Source organism: Notamacropus eugenii, chromosome 6, assembly GCF_028372415.1.
Source record: "Notamacropus eugenii isolate mMacEug1 chromosome 6, mMacEug1.pri_v2, whole genome shotgun sequence".
Lineage (NCBI taxonomy): Eukaryota > Metazoa > Chordata > Mammalia > Diprotodontia > Macropodidae > Notamacropus > Notamacropus eugenii.
The window spans coordinates 353060464-353080829 of record NC_092877.1 but is presented as its reverse complement, the minus strand read 5'-3'; the positions used below and the strand labels follow the sequence as shown (position 1 = coordinate 353080829).

The following is a 20366-nucleotide window of genomic DNA, read 5'->3' as shown; positions in this document are numbered from 1 at the left end:
AACTTGCCCTAAGATCAAATAGGGGGTGTCAGATTAAAGTAGCAGAGGATCTTTTAGTCCAACCTCTGATTTTATAAGAGGAAACAATCCCAGAGAAATTTAGAAACTTGACCAAGGTCACACAGGTGGGGTTGGAAAGGACATTAGAACTCATCTAGGCTGATCTTTTTGAATTACAGATGAAGAAACAGAGCCCTTCAGAGGTCACATATGAAGTCAGAGCAAGGACTCAAGTTAAGATTCTTTAACTCCAAATCCAACTTAAGCTGACAAAATGGTAGCAATGCAGTGACATGGTCCTGTCACTGCAGAGTACCTGGGATGGTTCACCTCCATTTCCCAATTTTGTCATTTAGTCCAATTAAAGATCTACAATTAAATATAAACCTCAAGAAAAAAAGTTGAGAGGCAGCGTGTTATGGTTGATAAAGAAGGTTAGTCTTTGGAGTCAGAAGAAATGGGGTCAAGTTCCATCTCTGACACATAGTAACTATTTGTCCAAGGTCAAGGTCACTTAATTCTCAGTGTTACAGGCAACTCACTATGACTTATGAAAGGCCATCGGTACAATCGTCTGTATCATACGGATGCTTTCATGTTTGGAGTTCCCATTGTGAAATGTTTATCAAGACGATAGGAAATGTCATATGGATATTTCCACTCTGGGAGTTCCCATGTTGAATAAAGCATAGGAAAACAGGTTTTGAGCTGGAGAGAATATCAGAAAGCTTCTAGTTCTAATCTATTGTTTTACAGATGAGGAAACTGAGGTCCCAAGAGGGAAAGTTAAAGTTACTTGCCCAAGGTTCTATAGGGCCACATTAAGAAAAAAAAATGAAGGGATCTGCATATATGTGTGTATATGTGCATAAGTATGTGTGCATGTGTGTGTATATGTATATATATATGTACATATATATATGTATATATAGGCTAACAACATTAACAAGCACATTTGTAGAGTCAAAAGGGAAAAGAAGAATGTCACTGAGTGGAATTTTGATTTTAAGAAGAAAGTAAACAAAATCAAATTGGAGACTATTCAGGGCATATTGTTGTCACAATAAAATGTTTTTAAAAGTATTTCAAATGAGAGCAGTGTGAGCCAGGAACACAAAATGTTCCTAGCATAAAAGCAAAACTAATAGTCTACAAATGAAATATGGCCTTTGGATCTTGTAAATCTGAGTGGGTTTGCATCGAAGTGGGATGTTTTACTTTGAATTTGTTCCAGAATGCTCACAAATGGCTTTGAGAGTCCCAAAGCAATGAAAGCCATGGTCCTGAACACTCTGAACTTATAACGCAGCTGAATTTTCACAAAACTTTAAAGACTAATAGGATTTAATAAAGAACACAAAAATGGTACTCGATATGAGTTTTCATAAATTTTTAAATTGGTTCAAAAAGAGAAAGTGGTGAGACAATGGGCAGAGTTTTGGGGAGCAACACCAAGAAGACCTATATTCAAATTCCTCCTGGGAAGCAAGAGGTATAACCTTGGGCAAGTCTCTTGACCTCTATGTGTCGAAGGTAACAGGCTTGTATTGCTTCTGGTGTTATGAATCTGCACTGGTGAAGAGAGTCCCCATGATCCATAAGTCACCATTCACCTTTATCAAATGTACTTTTTAGAAAGACTTTCACTCTTAATATATCTAAGGGTATATTGTGAGAAGCAAGTTCATGGATGAGAGAGACTCTCCCAATAAAGACTCACCTCCTGATCATCTCATAAAATTGATTAGGAAATTCCTAGATACAGATATAGACATAGACCCAAACACATACACATACATACATACATACATGCACACACACATATGTAAAATTAGGAATTTGGGAAATGACTTGCCCAGGATCACACATGCATTAAATACAAAGGCAGGATTTGAACGCAGATCCTCCACTGACATTTTCCATTTCTATGAAATCACTGAAACAGTGGAGCTTGGAGGACTTCCTCTCCTGTGTCTTGCCCATTAGATTTCCCTCTTGGAATGCATGCATGTGTGAAGGAGAACACAAGCATCCCCATGCAGACGCACACCCCAAGGAAGGACCGAAAGAGGGGGAGCTGGTGTTTGGGGATCCCATTACCAGAAGGAGGGCTTGCTCCTGCAGTAGCTGCTGCTGCAGGATCTCTAACTGCCTTTGTTCCTCCTCTAACTGCCTCCTGATGTACTCCTGTTGAGGTGGCCAGCAGGGAATGCAGAGGAACAGAGACCGAGAGAGAGAGAAAGAAAGAGAGGAGAGAGAAAGAACTAGTAATTTCACAAAGCAACCGAAGGTGGTGAGTGAAGTCCAGAAGGAAAAAGGAAAACACCCAAAGACCTCTCCAGCCAGCAAGAAAAGACATTTCCCAAGCAAAGACATTTAGGTCAAAAGCAGGAAACTTTTGTTCAAAAATGGTCAGTTGAGATGGTTTTTTTTTATATATATATATATAACAAATGACCTGTGTTAAATAAACTAAACCCAGCTACATTTAGTTTTTATGAACTTCCTAGAATAAACCATGCAGTGGAGTTTCTGGGCTACAGAGAGCTGATGGGGATGAACCTTGTTGCGTGCTATCACCCACCCAGTGTTCTATCTAACTATCCTTGTAGGCTGCATCCTACACAGCGGAGATGAATTTTAAATAGGGATGGGGAGAGAAGGTCAATGAATTAGTTAAGTGTGATGGGGAAAGAAGCTTGGGTAAGTAGAATAGCGTCCCATGAAAGGGGAGAACTCATGTGGTCTTCAGAGCCAAACGATCCCACTCACAAAGCATTAACAAAGGGACTGGGGAGACTAGAAGATCAAACTGTTTCACAATCTTATCACTGGTTATTGAGTGATGTACACTGAGGGGGAGACATAGCAGGTTGTACATTAAACTTCTTGAGCCTGTGATAATTACAACGGCCACAAAGGGGGAAAAACAAAACCACTTTTTTTCCAATGTAGTAATCCCAACGGAAATCACAACCAAGTGACCCACGGACATCCAAAGATCCCACTTTAGGGATCTTCTGGCAATGGCTTACCTGCTCATGCTCTGCCCGCCTCCTTTCTTCCTCACGGCGGATCTGTTCCTCATAGTGTCTCCGCTGCTCTCTCTCTTGCTGTTTCCTCAGTTCCTTCTCTCTCCTTTGCTGCTACAGGGGGGATAAACACACATCAAATGAAGTTGGTACTCATTGTGGAGAGGAAGGACAAAATCCACATTAGGGGGTAGTTCTCTTACTGACCGAGTAATCTCAAGGAGAATCTATCTCCTTTGCTTCTTTCAAAGCTCAGCCCAGGTACCACCTCTTCTGCAAGGCAGCATTTAGCATTTGGCTTTGTTCACCCTGAAATTAATTTCTATGGATTTCTATTTATCTCCTTTTATATGTGTTGTCTCTCAGTACAACAGAAGCTTCTCAAGAGTACAAACTGTTTTGCTTCTCTCTGTGTACCCCTAGTGTCAGACACACAGTAGAAAGTTAGTAAATGTTTCTGACTTGGACTGAATGTGATTTACAGTCTTGTGGACTCCCAGAACTTGGCCTGGTACTCTGGCCCTAAAGGAAAAGAATGAGGAGCAACTGCTCAGTCAACCAGGCACCGTGATGGAGAGACAAAGACGAGAAAAAAGCAATCCCTATTTGCAAAGAGTTGTAACCTAATGGGAAATGTGAGTTCATAATATAAATGTTCATAGAATAAATATAACGTTGTTAGTGGATGAGGGTCAAAGAGGCAAAGAATCAGATTTTATAGGACCTAGCTGGAAGGGTACTTGGAGACCATCTACAAATGAAGAAACTGAGACCCAGAGATGTGCTATGACTTCCCAAAGTTACATAGATGAACTTCTGGAAGTATACAAGGAATAAATACAAAGAGAATAAATTCAAGTGATACCATTAACTGTAAGCATTAAGAAGGGAAGGCACCAGTTGCTAAGGTGGGGAGAAAGGAGAGGACTCCTCTAGAAGGTGATAATTGGGTAGAGTCTTGATTCTAAGAGGCAGAGGTGAAGAGGGAGTGAACTCCAGACATGGAAAATGGTCAATGGAAACTGACAGAGTTGGAAGACTCGTCACATGTGAATAACAAGACAAGGCCAGTTTGACTGGGTCACAAAGCCTGAGTGGGGAGTGATGTCCGATGAGTCTAGAGAGATAGGTTGGGGCAAAGCCATGAAGGGCTTTATAAGCTAAAGAGGAAGGAGTTTTTATTTGATTCTAGAAGTCATAGATAGGCATTGGATTTATTTGAGGAAAAGAATGATACATTCAGATATGTACTTCAGGATAATTTCTCTGGCAGCATTGGGGAGGAGGGAATGAAATGACAAGAGATTTGAGGAAGGGAATGAGAATAACACGACTAGATGAGAGCTGGGCCAAAGGAAGCCCAAGCTGCCACATACCCAGCACAGTAACTCACATGCAGAAGAGATTTAATACAAATGGTTCTTGACTTGATTCTGTCATGGCAGGCCTGTGAAGCCAGGACCCTGAGTCACAGCTGGAAATTGATTTTGGTTTCTGGTTAGAAGTTCATAGAGCACAGAGCATGCAGACAGGTGAGTCCGGCATTCTGCTTTATAATTCTCTTGGATGCCTCATTTCACATGATTGTCAATGCTCGGTCAGGATCACAACACCCAGGTCAGATGATGGTTCTTTCACACCAAGCGCCAGAGGAACAAATCACACAGAACCAGGGGCACATTGTTACTAGTTTCTCAGCCATTTGTGGTAACAACCACCGAAACACAAAAGACAAAAGGCAGAGATTAAATGGTCTGTTAAGATATCTTAATGCTCCTGCTGGTGTGATCGCTCACTACTGCAGCTGGAGTCCTGCAAATCTTCTAATAAAGTTGGTGAAATTCGAAGGAGTTTTTTTTCTTGTTTACTTCTCAGTCAACAAAAATGGAAGAAAGGTTATTGTTTCTCCAGTAAAGAGTAAATGAAAAGATATTCTACACTCACAAAAATCTTTGGATTGTTATGGGAGGCAGAGAAAAACCAATGACTGTGATTGAATGGAAGACGTTCCATGTCAGTGGGGAGAATAACATATCTAACACAGCTACAATATAACAGCTGCCAAGTTGACCTTCCCAAGATCCAGCTCGGCCCATGTCATACTCGTGCTCAGAAACCTTTCTGTGACTCCCGACAACCTCTAGGAAAAAATTCTGTTTCCTTAGCCTGGTTTTGGAGGCTCTCCACACTACAGCTCATAATTCTTTCTTTAGATTTATTTCCTATTGCTCCTCCATCTAGGAATCTATATGCTAGGAAAATGGGGTAACCCTTGATATACTATTGTTTCTCAGGCTATCTCCCCTGAACACACTTCCTCCCCTCTTCTTTTCACCTCTATCCTACCTTCAAGGCTGGGGTCAGGAATCATCTGCATGAAGCCTTCACTGAACCATGTCTGATGCTCCAAGTGAAAGGGTTTTTTCTCTCCTCAAACATCACCAGTGTTTTGTCTCCTCTTTCTTTGTCCGTCAGTACTCTCTAATTTGTATTATGTTTATCTGCTTAGTGTCGTGTTCCTTCCCTTTCCCCCACACCATGGCAGAATGAGAGTCTATGAGGATAGGAAGCAAGTCATTTTATTTTTGCATTTCCAGTGCCTTGCACATGGAAGAGTCATCTTCCTGAGTTCAAATCTGCCCTCAGACACTTACTGGCTGTGTGACCCATGGCAAGTTGATTCACCCTGTTTGCCTCAGTTTCCTCCCCTGTAAAATGAGCTGGAGAAGGAAATGGTAAACCACTCCATTGTCTCTGCCAAGAAGATCCCAAGTGGGGTCACAGAGAGTCAGGCAGAACTAAAAACGATTGAACAACAACAAAAATGGGGATGATAAATATAGCACCTACCTCACAGGGTGCTTGTTAGGATCAAAAGAGCTAACATACATTAAAAAAATTTGCAAACATTAAAGTACTATACTGATGCAAGCTATTCATTTTATAATCATAAAGTTCATGCTTAATATTTTTAAAAATTGAACAGTGCATTGTTTTGAATGTTGTAATTTCCATACAATTAACACCTTAGATGGTTTACTCTTTTGTCTGTTTCTTGGGTGCTGAGTATGGTGGTAAGGGAATCAAAGTAATTTAAAAATGTGGCTGATTTTTAGATGTAGAATTTGAAAAAATCAATAGTCACATGATTATTTAGCATTCAGCCCCCCTCTACCTCTACCACACCTTGTGGATACCATGTTGATCACAGATCCTGAAAATATGGGCTCACTCAATGATTTGTGAGTTTTGATACAGATACTACAAAGTGAGTAATCCTTTCTAATGAGCTCACTTGGGGTCAGACACCTCTAAAACATGGAAGAATATTTCAGGACTCCAATTCCCGTAAGGAGATGGAGAAATAAATCACATCCCCAGCATGATGAAGGCTCCCTGGCAAATTAACACGTGCTCAGTCTTGCTGCAGATGCCTTTCCAAAGCAAGATTGATCTTTGCCCCTGGGGGAGGGACACTGCCTGAGGTAGCAGACTCGAATTAGTCAAGCAAAGGCAAATCTTCTTCCTTCGAGTTGTGCATGTATGTGTTTGGTGGATTAAAAGGGGAGAATCTAAATTCTCAAATCCCAATGAGAGAGACTAAGAGCAAGAATCTTTGGGCAAAAGGTGGTAATGAGGAACTCATTTTGTTAGGGTCTCTTTTTTCTTTCAATTAATATTGATTGCGAAATTTAGGAGAAAGTATAAGCCAAAGGCAGGAGGAAAGAGTTGAGTTGGAAAAGCAGAATAAGACATGGATAAGAAGGAAGCCAGAAGAAGGAGTTAGACTGAAGTCATAGAAAAATAGAGTAGACAGGGGAAGAACTCTGAGTGCAAAATGGGGAAAACATGCAAGTACAATGATTTCTAATTCTGTCCCTCCCAGAGTGATTCCAGGGGCTGGGGGTGGATTAGCAATCTGGACCCAGTCCTATTCCTTGTTAGTGTAAAAGACAACTTGTTTTTGTTTTATTTTTAGGGTGGAAGATGGTTTTGACTTGTCCATTCCTTGCAGTTGTGTCTGACTCTTTGTGACCCCATTTGGACTTTTCTTGGGAGAGACACTGGAGTAGGTTTGTCATTTCCTTCTCCAGCTCATTTACAGATGATGAAACTGAAATAAACAGGGTGAATCGACTTGCCCAAGGTCACACAGCTAGTAAGTGTCTGAGGCCGTATTTGAACTCAGGTCTTCTTGACTCCAGGCCAAGCACACTATCCACTGCATCACCTTGCCACTCTGTTAAAACTTTACATGAAGAAAAGAATGTTTCTACTTAAGTAGGACCTTTGTTCTAAACACAGGACAGGACAGAGGAATAATTAGAGCTAAGAGTCTGAACCTTTTTCTGTGTCCTGGCCCTTTAGGCATTCTGCTGATGTCAATGCATCCTTTCTCAGAATAAGTTTTAAAATAACTGAAGGAATTTAAAATTTCAGGTGGAGGAAAATAAAGATACATCTTTTTTTCCTCATCCATGTTCATGGACCCCAGTTTAAGATCCCTTGTTTTAGAGGATTTAACTTATCTATTAGGCCAGAAATTTCCAAAGTGTGCTCCAGGGCCATTCAAAACGGACAAAGTTGTGTGCCCGGGTGATGGAAACCTTATCAGTCATGATGATAACAACGTCAAAGTCTTCATCATAATAATGAGGACCTTCACATTCCCTCTCAATTCAGCCAACAATGTCAACTCCAAAGTGTTGCCCAAGTGACTGTCGCAGGAATTTGCTTTCAGAAACAAGAGGGATTTCTGACTGCAGAACCAGACTAAATCACTGCCACCAGAAATTGCAGAAAGGAGTGCTGCCACAGATGATCCAGGACAGTCTCTATCTTGCTACAATTCTTTTGGTTATTGTGCTACAAACTATTATGCAGGTGGATAAAAAGTCCTCTTTTGTAATTGGACAAAATGCTGTCAACTCATCTTCTGCAGGATTCACTGAAAGCGCTCAAGGACAATTCCTGCTGTAGACAGTACTATTAGAATGCCCTGTTCTTCATTCTGGCTCCCATGAGGGCTGTGGTTCTTCTGCCAGGTCTCCACATGGGAACAGCTATCAATGAGGCAGTGAAGTTGCACAGTGGATTAAGTGTGGGATATGAAGTCAGGAAGGTCTGAGTTCAAATCTAACCTCAGACATGTAATATCTATGTGACTCTGAGTAAGCTGCTTAATTGCTCTCCTGGGCTTCTGGGTCTCCTGGCTCTCTCTTTCACACTTGCTTGGTCCATTGGGGTACTGCCAATATTGCTGGACAATGATATCCAGTTTGCTTTTTCTCCTAGTGGTTTTTAAAAGCTTTTAACTGGGATGTTTCTCTGCACTCAGAGCAAGAAAAAAGCCCAGGAACTTCAGTCCCACTGCTGAGATAAAATTAGGAAAAAAACTATGTTTTTGGTTTTTTCATCTGTAAAAGTGGGGATAATAATAGTACTTGCCTCCCTGGGTTGTTGTGAGTTAACACATGCTATGCACTTTGTGCACCTTCATGTATTATAATTGTTGATAAAAACACTGTTCTTAAATGTTTCTAGGTCAATGGTATGCCTGGATGAGTCCTGGCAAAATTTTTTATGACGGTTATGCCTCAGTTACAATATAGTTTATTACTGGGTTCCAATGAGTTGGCTTCCCAAGTATACTTTGGTATAATAACAATGAAGATGATGGTGATAATATAATAAAAATGAACACTTATACAGCACTCTAAAATTTCTGAAGTATTTTAAGTGTATATATATTATCTTCTTTCATCTATATTTCATTAGATATGCATTTGAATGTTCTCCCTTTAGAGAGTCCAGACTTATTGATTAACATGGATTATGTAAGAACATGGTAGAAATTGTGCAAATTAGGGTGAGTAGCAAAAATTTAGCATCTATTGAAACCTAGAACAGTATGGCCTAAGGAACAGAACTACACACCAGAAGCCTGATATCCTTCATAAAAGAAGAGACAATAAATCCCTATCCTACTAATATAGACCCTTTAAAAACAGAAAGGGTACACATGAGAAAACCAAAACCACAACTGAAGTGATTCGGCCAAGATGACACTAGCAGGAGCACAGAAGTCTGCTGGCTTTTCTTCATTATACAGAAATAAACTTGTAGAATAATGGGTAAATCTGAACAGGAAACACTTAACGGGAGAGAGGCGAGGCAGCTTTATGAATTTTTTGGGAGGGGGAGTGATGGGAATGCCCCCTCTCCCCCAATCTGGTGATTTCCTCAATGTGGAAAGTCCTTCCAGTCCTGCAGAGCAGCAACCCATCTGTAATTAATAGTCTTAGAGACCTGGCTGGGGCACTGAGAGGTCAAACAACTGGTTCTGGGTCACATAAGCCAGCATATGCCAGAGGCAGGACTTGGATTCCACTATTTCTGAGAGCAGGGCTGACCTTGTAGCTAGCGCAGCATGCTGCCTCTCATTATACACAAGAAGGGCACAGAGAGTGTGTGCTTTCCACCGCACCACCACCTAAGCACTCCTGGGAGGCACAGCCCTGGACAATGAGTTCCTGGCCAGCTTCACTTGGTGCAGAGAGCAGGTGATTTAAATAACACAGCGCCCGCTCAAGATATAATAAAATGCTCTGCTCCTCCTGGGGAATGCTAATGATAGGGCTGAACTGTGCCTCTGTACCCAGACAGGAAGAGAGCAGTTCTGCCCTCCCACTCTCCTGCTGCTGACGCGCCAGGACCTATTTCGACTGACTGCCGTTAATGATGATGTGAATTAAAGGCCATTTTCCCCAGCACTGCTGAATCCATGCCAGGCTTGAGCCATGGCTGTGTGGGGACTGCTCTCTGTGCCCGGTGCTTTCTTTCAGCTCTGGTCAGTTCTCCAGTGGTCGCAAGAGAACGTGGGCAGAACAACATGACTCTGGCGATGATGTCTCAGAGCCACACTGTCTGCCTCTGCCTCTGTGTGTGTGTGTATGTGTGTGTGTGTGTGTGTGTGTGTGTGTGTGTGTGTGTGTGTGTGTGTATACACGCCTATTTCTTGGATTGTCTGTGTCTGCGTTTCTGTGTAGGTGTCTTTGTATTTGTGTCTTTCTGGTTATCTCTGTGTTTATCTGCCTCCATCTGCCTCCATTTGTCTGTCTGTCTGCCTATCTGTCAGACCATCAACATGTCTGTCCATCTGTCTGTCTTCCTACCTGTCTGTCTGTCCATACATCTATCGGTCTGTCCTTTTATCTGTCTGTCTACCTATGTGTCTGTCTATCCATCTGTTTGGTTCTCTACCTGTGCGTCTGTCTGTCCATTCATCTATCTGTCTACTTATGCGTCTCTTTGTCTACCTGTGCATCTGTCCATTTGTCCATCTGTTTGTCTACCTATTTGTCTGTCTGTCCATTTGTCATTCTGTCCATATATCTCAGTTTCTGCCTGTTAGTCTCCTCATCCCTTTGCCCCTTCCCCCTTACTTCTGCCTTAGCTCCTGCTTTTTGGGTTTGCACGTGACATTTTCATCCCTCCTGGAATGACTGAGACACTGAAAGCCCCGTCCCTGAAAAGAGATGACTCAGCGTAGCAACAGCGGGCTGCCAATGGCAAACCTTCCTTCCCGCACCCACCTCCTCCTCCTCTCAGCCACTCGCTTGTGATTCTTTTGGGTGCAAAGGGCCAGCTCTGGCAGTTGAATTCATCCACACGCTGTCAAGGGGCTGTCAGACCTGAGGAGCTCTCTGATTCCTGATGGGAAGTTTAGACACAGGGATTGGGCAAGGCTGCATGCAGCCATTGAGGGGATTTTTAAATTATCCAGCAGGGAGTATGATAGACTTCACATGCTAAGAAGGCGAGCCTTCCCAAGGCAAAGCCATTCCCTGGTAAAGTCCTCTGAAGCCCAGTTTGAAAAGGAAGACTTCAAAGGCCTTCAGTCCACTCAGCTAAGCCAGGTCCATCTGGGAAGAAGGAAAACTGGGATGTATAGGAGAGATGGGTGGGGGTAAGATGGTTAAAGCAATGACAGGCAGCTCTATGAGATGTCAAGGTGGGAAAAATGGAATGTCTCAGAGAAAAAGGAAGGAAGGAAGCAAGGAAGGGAGGAAGGGAGGGAGAAAGGAAGGAAGGAAGAAAACAGTGCTTGAAAGGAGGTGGAAAAATCCCAAGCCTAGCAATGAAAAGAAAATGAGACTCGAAATTAAGAAAGCCAGGCATCGAGGAAAGTGAGATAGTGCAGCATATAATTCAATAAAGAGAGAGGATGTCTGAATGGTGGCAATGTTTTGAAGGCACTGCTAGCCATTAATTTTTATCTAAACCTGTGATTTCATTGTGATGAGAATCTCTTGGTGTGGAAACTCCTTTCATCATTACTGATGTTGTTCAGTCGTTTCTATCGAACTCTTTGTGACCCCACTTGGGGTTTTCTTGACAAAGATACTAGACTGATTTGCTTCCTTCTCTAATTCATTTTACAGGTGAGGAAACTGAGGCAAACAGGGGTAAGTGACTTGCCCAGGGTCACAAAGCTAGTAAGTATCTGAGGCTAGATTTGAACTCATGAAAAGGAGTCTTCCAGGCCTGATGCTTTATCTTCTGACCCATCTTATTGTCTTAGAGAGATAACTAGGGAAGAAGAGGTTAGTGGTCATGTGCAGTTATACTACCAATATGTACCAAGGGTCCCAGACTCCAAGGCTGGTTCTCTGTTGATTTTACCTTGCTTCCTTTCTAGACTGTAGGACTTATGATCACAGACTATAGATTCTAAACCTGGGGCTGGAAAGGACTTCAGAGATATCTAGTCCAACCCCATCATGTTACAGTTAAGGAAAGTGAAGCCCCATGTCAGAAATGGGATCTGAACCCAGTTTCTCTGACACCAGAGCCTTTCCACTACACCATGATAAATCAGAAAAGCCTAGGTTCAAATCCTGGCTCAGATACTTATTTGTCATTTAATTGTGCAAGTCACTTGAAGTTTCTAAAGTCTCAATTTCCGCATCTATGAAATGGGAATATTTTGAAAGCATTTCACTCCACATGGTTTGAAGAGTGAGTATTAGAGACAGCATCTTCTTTAAAAAATATTCTTAGACTTTTGTAGTAATCAGAGTGTAGGGCCTAGAGTCAGGAAGGCCTGAGTTCAAATCCAGCCTTGGACACTAACTAGCGTTGTGACTGTGGATAAGTCACTTAACTTCTGATTGCCTCAGTTTTCTCATCTGTAAAAAGGGGATAATAATAGCACCTACCTCCCAGAGTTGTGGTGAGGATCAGATGAGATAATAATTGTTCAATGATTAGTACAGTGTCTGGTACGTAGTAAGAATCATAAAGATGTTAACTATTGATGTTTCTATTGTTATTATATGTTTGGGTGGTTGTGGACAATGGTTTTGTGTGTTCTGGTTTGTGTTCTCAGCTCTCAAGGACATGGTAGGCTTTTATTCAGTAGTACAGGGATTTTACAACTGTTACGACATAAAGAGGACAGTGAGGTGGTGCAGGACCTGGAGTCAGGAAGACCAGAGTTAGATTTAACCTTAGACACTATTGGCTGTGTGATCCTGGGCAAGTCACTTCAAAATATTTGCCTCAGTTTCCTCATCTGTAAAATGAGCTGGAGAAGGAAATGACAAACCAATATAGTACTTCTGCCAAGAAAAAGTCCAAATAAGGTCACAAAGAGTTGGACATGACTGAAAATTGACTCAACCATAATAACAAAGGGTATAAAGAATAATGAGTTTCTGGTCTATAATTCTAGTCACCTGATTGTGTCTTTCTAGGCATATGGCTGAGGCTAAATTTTTATAACTTCAGTGAAATGCTGAATAATTTCTTCTTCTGATTACTTATTATTCAATAGTTCTTGTGGGCATCAGTTAGTCACAGTAAATCCAAGTTTCGGCTAGTAGCTTACATGCTAAGCTATTGTTCCTTCAATGGCTTCCATTGTCAGTGCAGGACAATTTGCTAATTCCAACTAATTTATCAAGCTTTCCTTCCTGCAGTGGAATGACAACTGGCTGCAGTCTCTTACAAGTTCTTATCTCCCTGTTCTGGGGATCCTGGTTAAGAACTCAAGTAATAGACAAGACTGATGTCTGAGCTCCGTTTTGGCTGCCAGTGAGCTCCTGAGAGCCTGGCCTCAATGCTCAACACTCTGAGGTTGGAATCCTTCTCCTCTAAAATGGGGCCGTCTCATGGGACTCATGTAGGAGTTGATGACAAGTGGAAACAAACCAACAGAAGCAAAAGAGTCCATTTAGAGTGGCAGTAAGTAAAAGCCATCCGGGCGCTGCTGCTGGAGTGGGAGTGCCTGGTTCAGATGCTAGGCTCCACCATATGCTAGGATGTGATCTGGGGCAAAGCCCTAGACTTCTCAGGGTTTAGATTTCCTCAGGAAAGGGTTAAGTGCCTGTTATATCCTCTGTGTTAAGTGTTGAGCACTGTGCTTTGGCAACCTACAGGCTATGTGCCAGCAGTACAGAGCTCTAAATAATACTTCAGCCCCGCAACAAAGTTCACTTTCTTGTTTGGTTCAAGTTGATGTAAAAAACCAGTATTAAGCATGAGTAAAGTCCAAGGCAGGGTGGTGTGGTAGCAAGAGGGTGAACCTTGCAGTCAGAAGTTGAAATACTGCTCTAACATATATGAGCCACATGACTCTAAGCAAATATCAACCTTTTGACTTAACCTTTCAGTGGTACAGGCAGCTACAGCAAACTCAAAATTATAGATGAAGGGCCAATTTCTATCTACAGAAGTTGTTTCTAGGTGGAGCTCCCTATCCTGAAGAAATTATATGTCTGGATTCAGAATAAAAAAAAACCGGAAGAAGGTACTCTTTGGCTACTTTGGATACGAAGGAAAAACTATTGACAGTGACTGCCCTCAAGAAACTTACATTTTTCTGGGGGTGGTGGGGAAGGGCTCAGATAAGGAAATAGAAAGTAATTCCTAGTGTAGGTTCACTGAGAACCTGGGGGAGCCCACAGACTATAAATGGGCATGAAAGAGGAAGAACCAATGGTAAACATCTCCCTCCTTTCCAGCTTAGATACTGGGGAGAACTGGACTCTTTATTCAACTTGTCCCTTTCCCCCATAGCTGCTGGTGTCCTTCCATCCAAGGTTGTCTTGCATCTGCATTGTATGTATTCTTCACATACACACACACACACACACACACACACACACACACATATATATATACATACATATACATACAGATATGTACAGGGTGGCTAGGTCATGCTGTAGAGTACAAAGCACTGGGCCTGAAGTCAGAAAGACTCATCTTTTGGAGTTCAAATCTGGCCTCAGACACTTATTAGCTGTGTGACCCTGGGCAAGTCACTTCACCCTGTTTGCCTCAGTTTCCTCATCTGTAAATAAGCTGGAGAAGGAAATGGCAAATCACTCCAACATTTCTGTCAAGAAAACCCCAAATGGGATCACAGAGTCAGATATGAGGGAAATGACTGAAGAACAAACACAAATGTACATGATTTTCTACTCTATTAGAATGTAAACTGCTCAAGAGCTGGGACTTATTTCACTTCTGTCTTTGTATCCCCAGCAGCTAGCACTGCGCCTGACACTGTGTGTTCCTATAAACACACACATATTATAGATATAATTATATAATTAATATACAATATTAATTAATATTTGATTATATAATATGATATATTATGGTGTGATATAAATATTAATGTTATATATGTGTTAATATATAACATATATAATTTAATTATAAACATATAACATATATTCCTATAAACATTTATTGATTGACTGATCTGATTCCCTGACTGTAAGATCTCAGCAAGTAAGAAAATAGACAAATTATTAAAATATTTTCCAATATAAGAGGGGAACTCTGCCAACATCATCATAAAATGGTGTGGGTGGCAGTGTGGGGGGTGTCAAGAATTCTTACCTGAATCTGAAACTAGGACAAAAGATCTATGTGCTACAATCAAAGAAAAAAATGTACTTTTCCCTTCCTCAGCGACAATGGCTTAGAATTTTTGCTGATTCCTGCTCTTTCATTCATTTATCTTGGTTAAGCCACCCACTCCAAACCTCAGTCGGCCTTGACTCTTCCTGCCGTTCCTTTCTCCTCTCCCCGTTCAATTAATTGCTTGCCAAGTCTTTCCCACTCCTATCTCCACAATATCTGCCATCTGTGCTCTCATCCTATGGCCAGGACAGTTTCAGCTTCTCATCATTGTCTCTTGCACTGCTACCATGTTGTCTCAGTTGGTCTCCCTGTGTCCAGTTTCCCTCCCAGCACCGTACCTCCCCTCCCCCATCTACCCTCCATATGGCTGCCAAAATAATATCCCAATGGACAGATATAGTCATGCCCCTCCCCAGCAGAGCCTCCTGTTTCTTCCCACTGAGTTTGGGATAAAAGACAAATTTCCTAGCCTGTTCTTAATATCTTACCCATAAATAAGGTTTGCAAAATACTTCCCATCCATTTTTTCCTCCTGATCCACTTAAAGCCGTCCACAGTCTGGCTTACTTCACACGACTCCTTTTTACACACCATGTTCCAGCCAAACCATCCTACCAGCTGTTCCTCAATTTCATCATACCGTCTTCTGTCTTTGCTCAAGGCTTTCCCCCCTTGCCTGGTACACACCCCCAGCTTCCCATGTCTACCTATCCAAATTCTCTCTTCCTGCAAAGCTCAGGTCAATCTAGTCCATGAAAACTTTCCTCAGGCTCCTCCTCCCTCTCCCCCTTTCCCAGGTGAAAGTGATCTCTTCCTCTTTAAATTTTCCTAGAGTTCTTTGGAACCTTGGAATCTTCCCAGGGTCCCCTTGTACTCACTTGAGTACAAGTTGTATCTCCTTGGAAGATTCCAAGGCTCCTTGGAAGCAAAGACCAATATTTTTCATCTTTATGTCCCTAGAGCTCAGCCCAACTAAGATGCTTAATAAATGTTTGATGAACGAATGAATGCTTCCAGTAAATACTTACTGATGTTAGACTATCACCGATTTGGAGCCTGGTCTTCACAGAGGCCTTTACCTATAGCCACAACCTGTTTACATTGCTATCAATAACAGGCCTCTCCTGGCAGCATGCAGAGTCTGTCTTCCACTCATATCTGTAATATTCTGCACTAAATATTTATTTTCCTTTTAACTACACTGGCATCTGTTACCCATAGATAACAGTGGACTCCTTTCGATCTGACCCACTTAACTTATCCAGCAACCAGAGGATATTGGATGGTGATGAGAGCATTTGGAGAGCTTTAAAGTTTGCAAAGTAGAGATAGATAGATGATAGATAGCTAGAGATGTGTGTATGTAGATGTACGTGTGTGTGTGTGTGTGTGTGTGTGTGTGTATAAGGCACTGGTGGGAGGGACGAGACTGGGAAATGACTAATGTGGACTAATGAGTAGAAATTAGAAGGAAGCCAGGGGGACCAAGAGGCAGAGGTGCAGAAGGGGAACAGATCAGGCATGGGGGACATACAGAGATTTAGAGCTGGAAATGACCTCAGAGGTCATGGAGTTTAACACCCTCAGAGGAAACAGAGATCAGAAGTGATTTGCTCAGTGTCACATGTGTCACAGGAAGAATGAACCCAGGACTTTCACTTCCAGCATTGGTACCCTCTGCAATGAAATACAGTGACATTTATTATGTACCTATTGTTTGTGAAGGAGACTAGAACAGAGGCAACACATGGTCCCTACCCTTGTGCAGCTTATACATACAAACACAGGGAACTGTACAATGCAGCATTATATGACAAGTTAAGTTTTACAGAGGTACACAGTTCTCTGTGAGATCTGAGAGGAAGCAAGGAGATAGAGAGTGTTCTAAACTCAAGAAGAACTGAGTTTGAATCCTGCCTCAGACACGTAGTAGCTGTGTGACCCTAGGTAGTCACTTAACCTCTTTCTGCCTCAGTTTCCCCATCTATAACATGAGGACAGTAATAGCACCTACTTCCCAGGGTTGCTGTGTAGATCAAATAAAGTTACATGTAAAGTGTGATATAAATACTGTTGTTATTATTACCAACCAAGGTAAGAAGGGAAGTGAAGCTTCCTGAAAGAGATGGGATATGAGTTAGACTTTAAAAAATTAGGAATTAAAGAGGTGAAGAAAGGGTCTCTCCCAGGCATAAGGAGGAGGGAGGAGAACCCCTCATTTCTACTTTTCTGAGTAGAAATCTCTTCATGTTGCCTTGTTTCTGTGTTAGAAGGAGACAGTTGGGGAAAGGTCTGGGCACAGTGCAGGGATATCTGGGTAAGAATGGAGTGCATGGCGTAGAATCTGGTTGGTCCCAGATTTTGGAGGGCCTTGCACCTCAAAAAAGTGATTTTCTGCAGCAGGACTCCCATGCTACCAATGCTCTTTTCCCAAGCATCTTCCATTCTGGCCATAGGTTATCACTTAAAATAAAAATTTTCAAAAGTCTCCCTTGCAAATTTTCTAGTGCTGAAGGAAGTGTATATCACCACAGGATACCCCTCCTTCTGCCCTAATTCCTCAGCCTGAGAGATGCTTATCGAGCTTCTGGAGGCTAAGGCACCCTCTGTAAGAACTGCCACTCATATTGGTGTCCAGACATTTCCCTCGGGCTCTGCTTCTGGCCTTGATGCAATGAAAGGGGAAGAGACTGATGAATGTAAAGTGGAAATGAGATTCTCTCTCTCATTCATTCAAACCAGTGGGGCTGGACCTCAATGAACTATTTAGAAAAGAATCAGCCTTAATCTGCAGCCCTCCGCCCTCCACCTTGGCACTGACTTCTTGACAAAGTAAATTAATGATATAGGCTACAAAACTAAGGAGGGGCAAGAGGAATCTTCAGAGGATGTGAAACCAACCCTGGACAGTTGATGGTGAATTCAGGATTTTCATTCATCACCTTTCCCTTCCCCCACTGGCCAGCAACCCCAATATTGGAAATAGAAATAGGTAAAAAGCACTTTATGTCTATGATATCACTGGATGACCACTAAAAGTAGTCACTGCAGACACTTTGCTTAGTCACTTTCAGTGGTATCTGACTCTTCAGGACCTCTTTTGGGGGTTTTCTTGGCAAGGATACTGGAATGGTTTGCCATTTCTTTTTCCAGCTCATTTTATAGATTAGGAAGCTGAGGCAAACAGGGTGAAGTGAGTTGCCCAGGGTTACATACTACTAAGTGTCTGAAGCCACATTTGAACTCGGGTTTTTCTGACTCCAGGCCCGGTGACACCTAACTACCCTGCCAACACTACATACCCATTTTACAAATGTAAAACTGAGGTTTGGGAAAATCTGCCCAGGACAAGAAAGATAGAGACAGGCCTAAAACCCAGGTGTCTCCTAACTCCAAGTTCAGTATGCTTCCCACTATACCACCAACATAGATCCCGCCAGTTGCACTAGGATCTTGCTCCCACCATCATCACCTTGTCTCTCTTTTGCATATATCTATGTATATAGTAGTATTGTCAGGACTCAGGTCTTTACCACCTTTCACTGTAGCCTTCTGGCTGATCTCCCTGATCCAGCCCATCCTCCACTCAGCTGCCAAAGTGATTTCACTAAAGCTTGTCTTCCAGTGTTGCCTCCCGGTCCTCCATCACCTCCAGGATCAAACATCAAATCCTTTGTCTTGTTTCTAAAGCTCTTCAGAACCCAGACCCCTCCCACCTTTCCAGTCTTCTTACAACTGACCCCCCTCCACACATTCTTGGATAGAGCGACGTGACTCTTTCCATACTGACTGTCCCACAGACTGGAATTTGCCTCCACCCCTCCTGGCTTCCCTTAAATTCTAACTGAAATCCTCCGTTCTCTAAGAACCCTTTCCCAAGCTTCCTTAATGCTGGTGCCTTCTTTTTGCGCTTCTCCCCAGATTATCCTGCTTATAGCCTACTGTTTGCTTGTTGTCCTCCACGTCTGGCCAGGATCTCCTAGAGGGCAGAGATTTTTTTTGGCCTTTCTTTGTATCTTCATCACTCAGCACAGTACCTGGTATACAGTAGGTGCTTAAGCAATGCTGATGACTTAACTTGACTCCACATGCTTTATGACATAGCCACACTGGCCATCTTGCTGCTCCTGGCACGAGACACTCTAGTTTCTGATGATTTGCCTTTTCACTGGATTTCTCTCACACCTGAAACATTCTCCTTTCTGGTCTCTACCTCCTGGCTTCCCTGGCTTCCTTCAAGACTCAGCTCCAACCTCACTTTCTGCAAGAGGTCTTTTCTGGTACCCATTCCCTCCCTGGCCGCACTTTGAGATTCCCTCCCCAGCCTGTGGCATAGTGCCTCTCTGCCTGTCTCTCTCTCTCTCTCTCTCTCTCTCTCACACACACACACACACTTATTTTAAACTGATAATATATATATATGTATCAGTTGAACAAATGTCTAAATGTATATATGCACATATGATACATGCTTATCATCAATTATTTTGGAGAAGAAAACAGAAAAAGCTTTGAACTCGGTGGGCTGAGGGAATGCTGTTAAATTCAACCTCATAAAATTCTGGAGGACTAATGGGCTAAAGGCCCATAAAAGTATGTGACATTAGCTGCTACAGAAAGTGAGACTTAGCATGCCTTATTGAAGGGCTCTGCTCTACCATGTTAAGGAGTTAGTTCAGGCACCAGAGCCAGCACCCACAGAAGTACAGAGCAAAGGCACCTCAGTGTGCATCAGTCTGATCCACAACCTACCAAGAATAACCTCAACAGTCTGTCTGATTGTGGCACTCCCATGTTGTAGAAGCATCAGTGGCTCCCTATTACATCTAAAACAAAATTCAGGCTCTTCTGTTTGGCTTTTAAATTCAGAGTCTACCATCAGTCTATCTTCCATGTTGACTACATATTACTCTTTCTTGCACATTCTGGGTTTCAATACAACTAGTCTACTTCATGTCCTCTGGAGATGACTTTCATTGTCCATATTTGTGTGTATACATGCATGTATATAAATATGCACATGCACATACAAGTAACATGTGTCTATGCTGGACTTCTCTGTGTACATAGAGCTTCCATATAATTAAATCTAAGTTGGGGTTTTTTTTTGGCTTTGTATCCTGAAGCCTAGCACCCTGAGGCACTTAACAAATGCTAATTTATGGACTGACTGTATCCCCAGTACCTAGGACAATGCCTGGCACATAGCAGGCAATTAAAAATGATTTAAAATCATTTAAATTAAATTTAAAAAATGATTACATCTTTGATTTAATGATTGCATCCCCATTGCCTAATATTGTCCGTCATGCAGGAGATGTTAAATGAATGCTTGTTCATAGATTGTATTTCCCTCTCCACCTGGCATAAGCTGATATATCTTGTCCTGTTCAG

At 42.2% G+C, this 20366-nt stretch overlaps 1 protein-coding gene across 5 annotated transcripts in view; it reads right to left on the bottom strand.

The window, feature by feature from the left end:
* Positions 1-20366, bottom strand: part of TNIK (TRAF2 and NCK interacting kinase) — a 414101-nt gene that overhangs the window by 87149 nt on the left and 306586 nt on the right. For 3 of the 5 annotated variants that reach the window (XM_072618473.1, XM_072618475.1, XM_072618476.1), the window contains exon 13: positions 3036-3146. In XM_072618473.1, coding sequence (XP_072474574.1) covers positions 3036-3146 — 111 coding nt within the window. The remainder of the gene's footprint in view (positions 1-3035; positions 3147-20366) is intronic. The other 2 variants (XM_072618474.1, XM_072618477.1) reach the window with 1 other exon arrangement.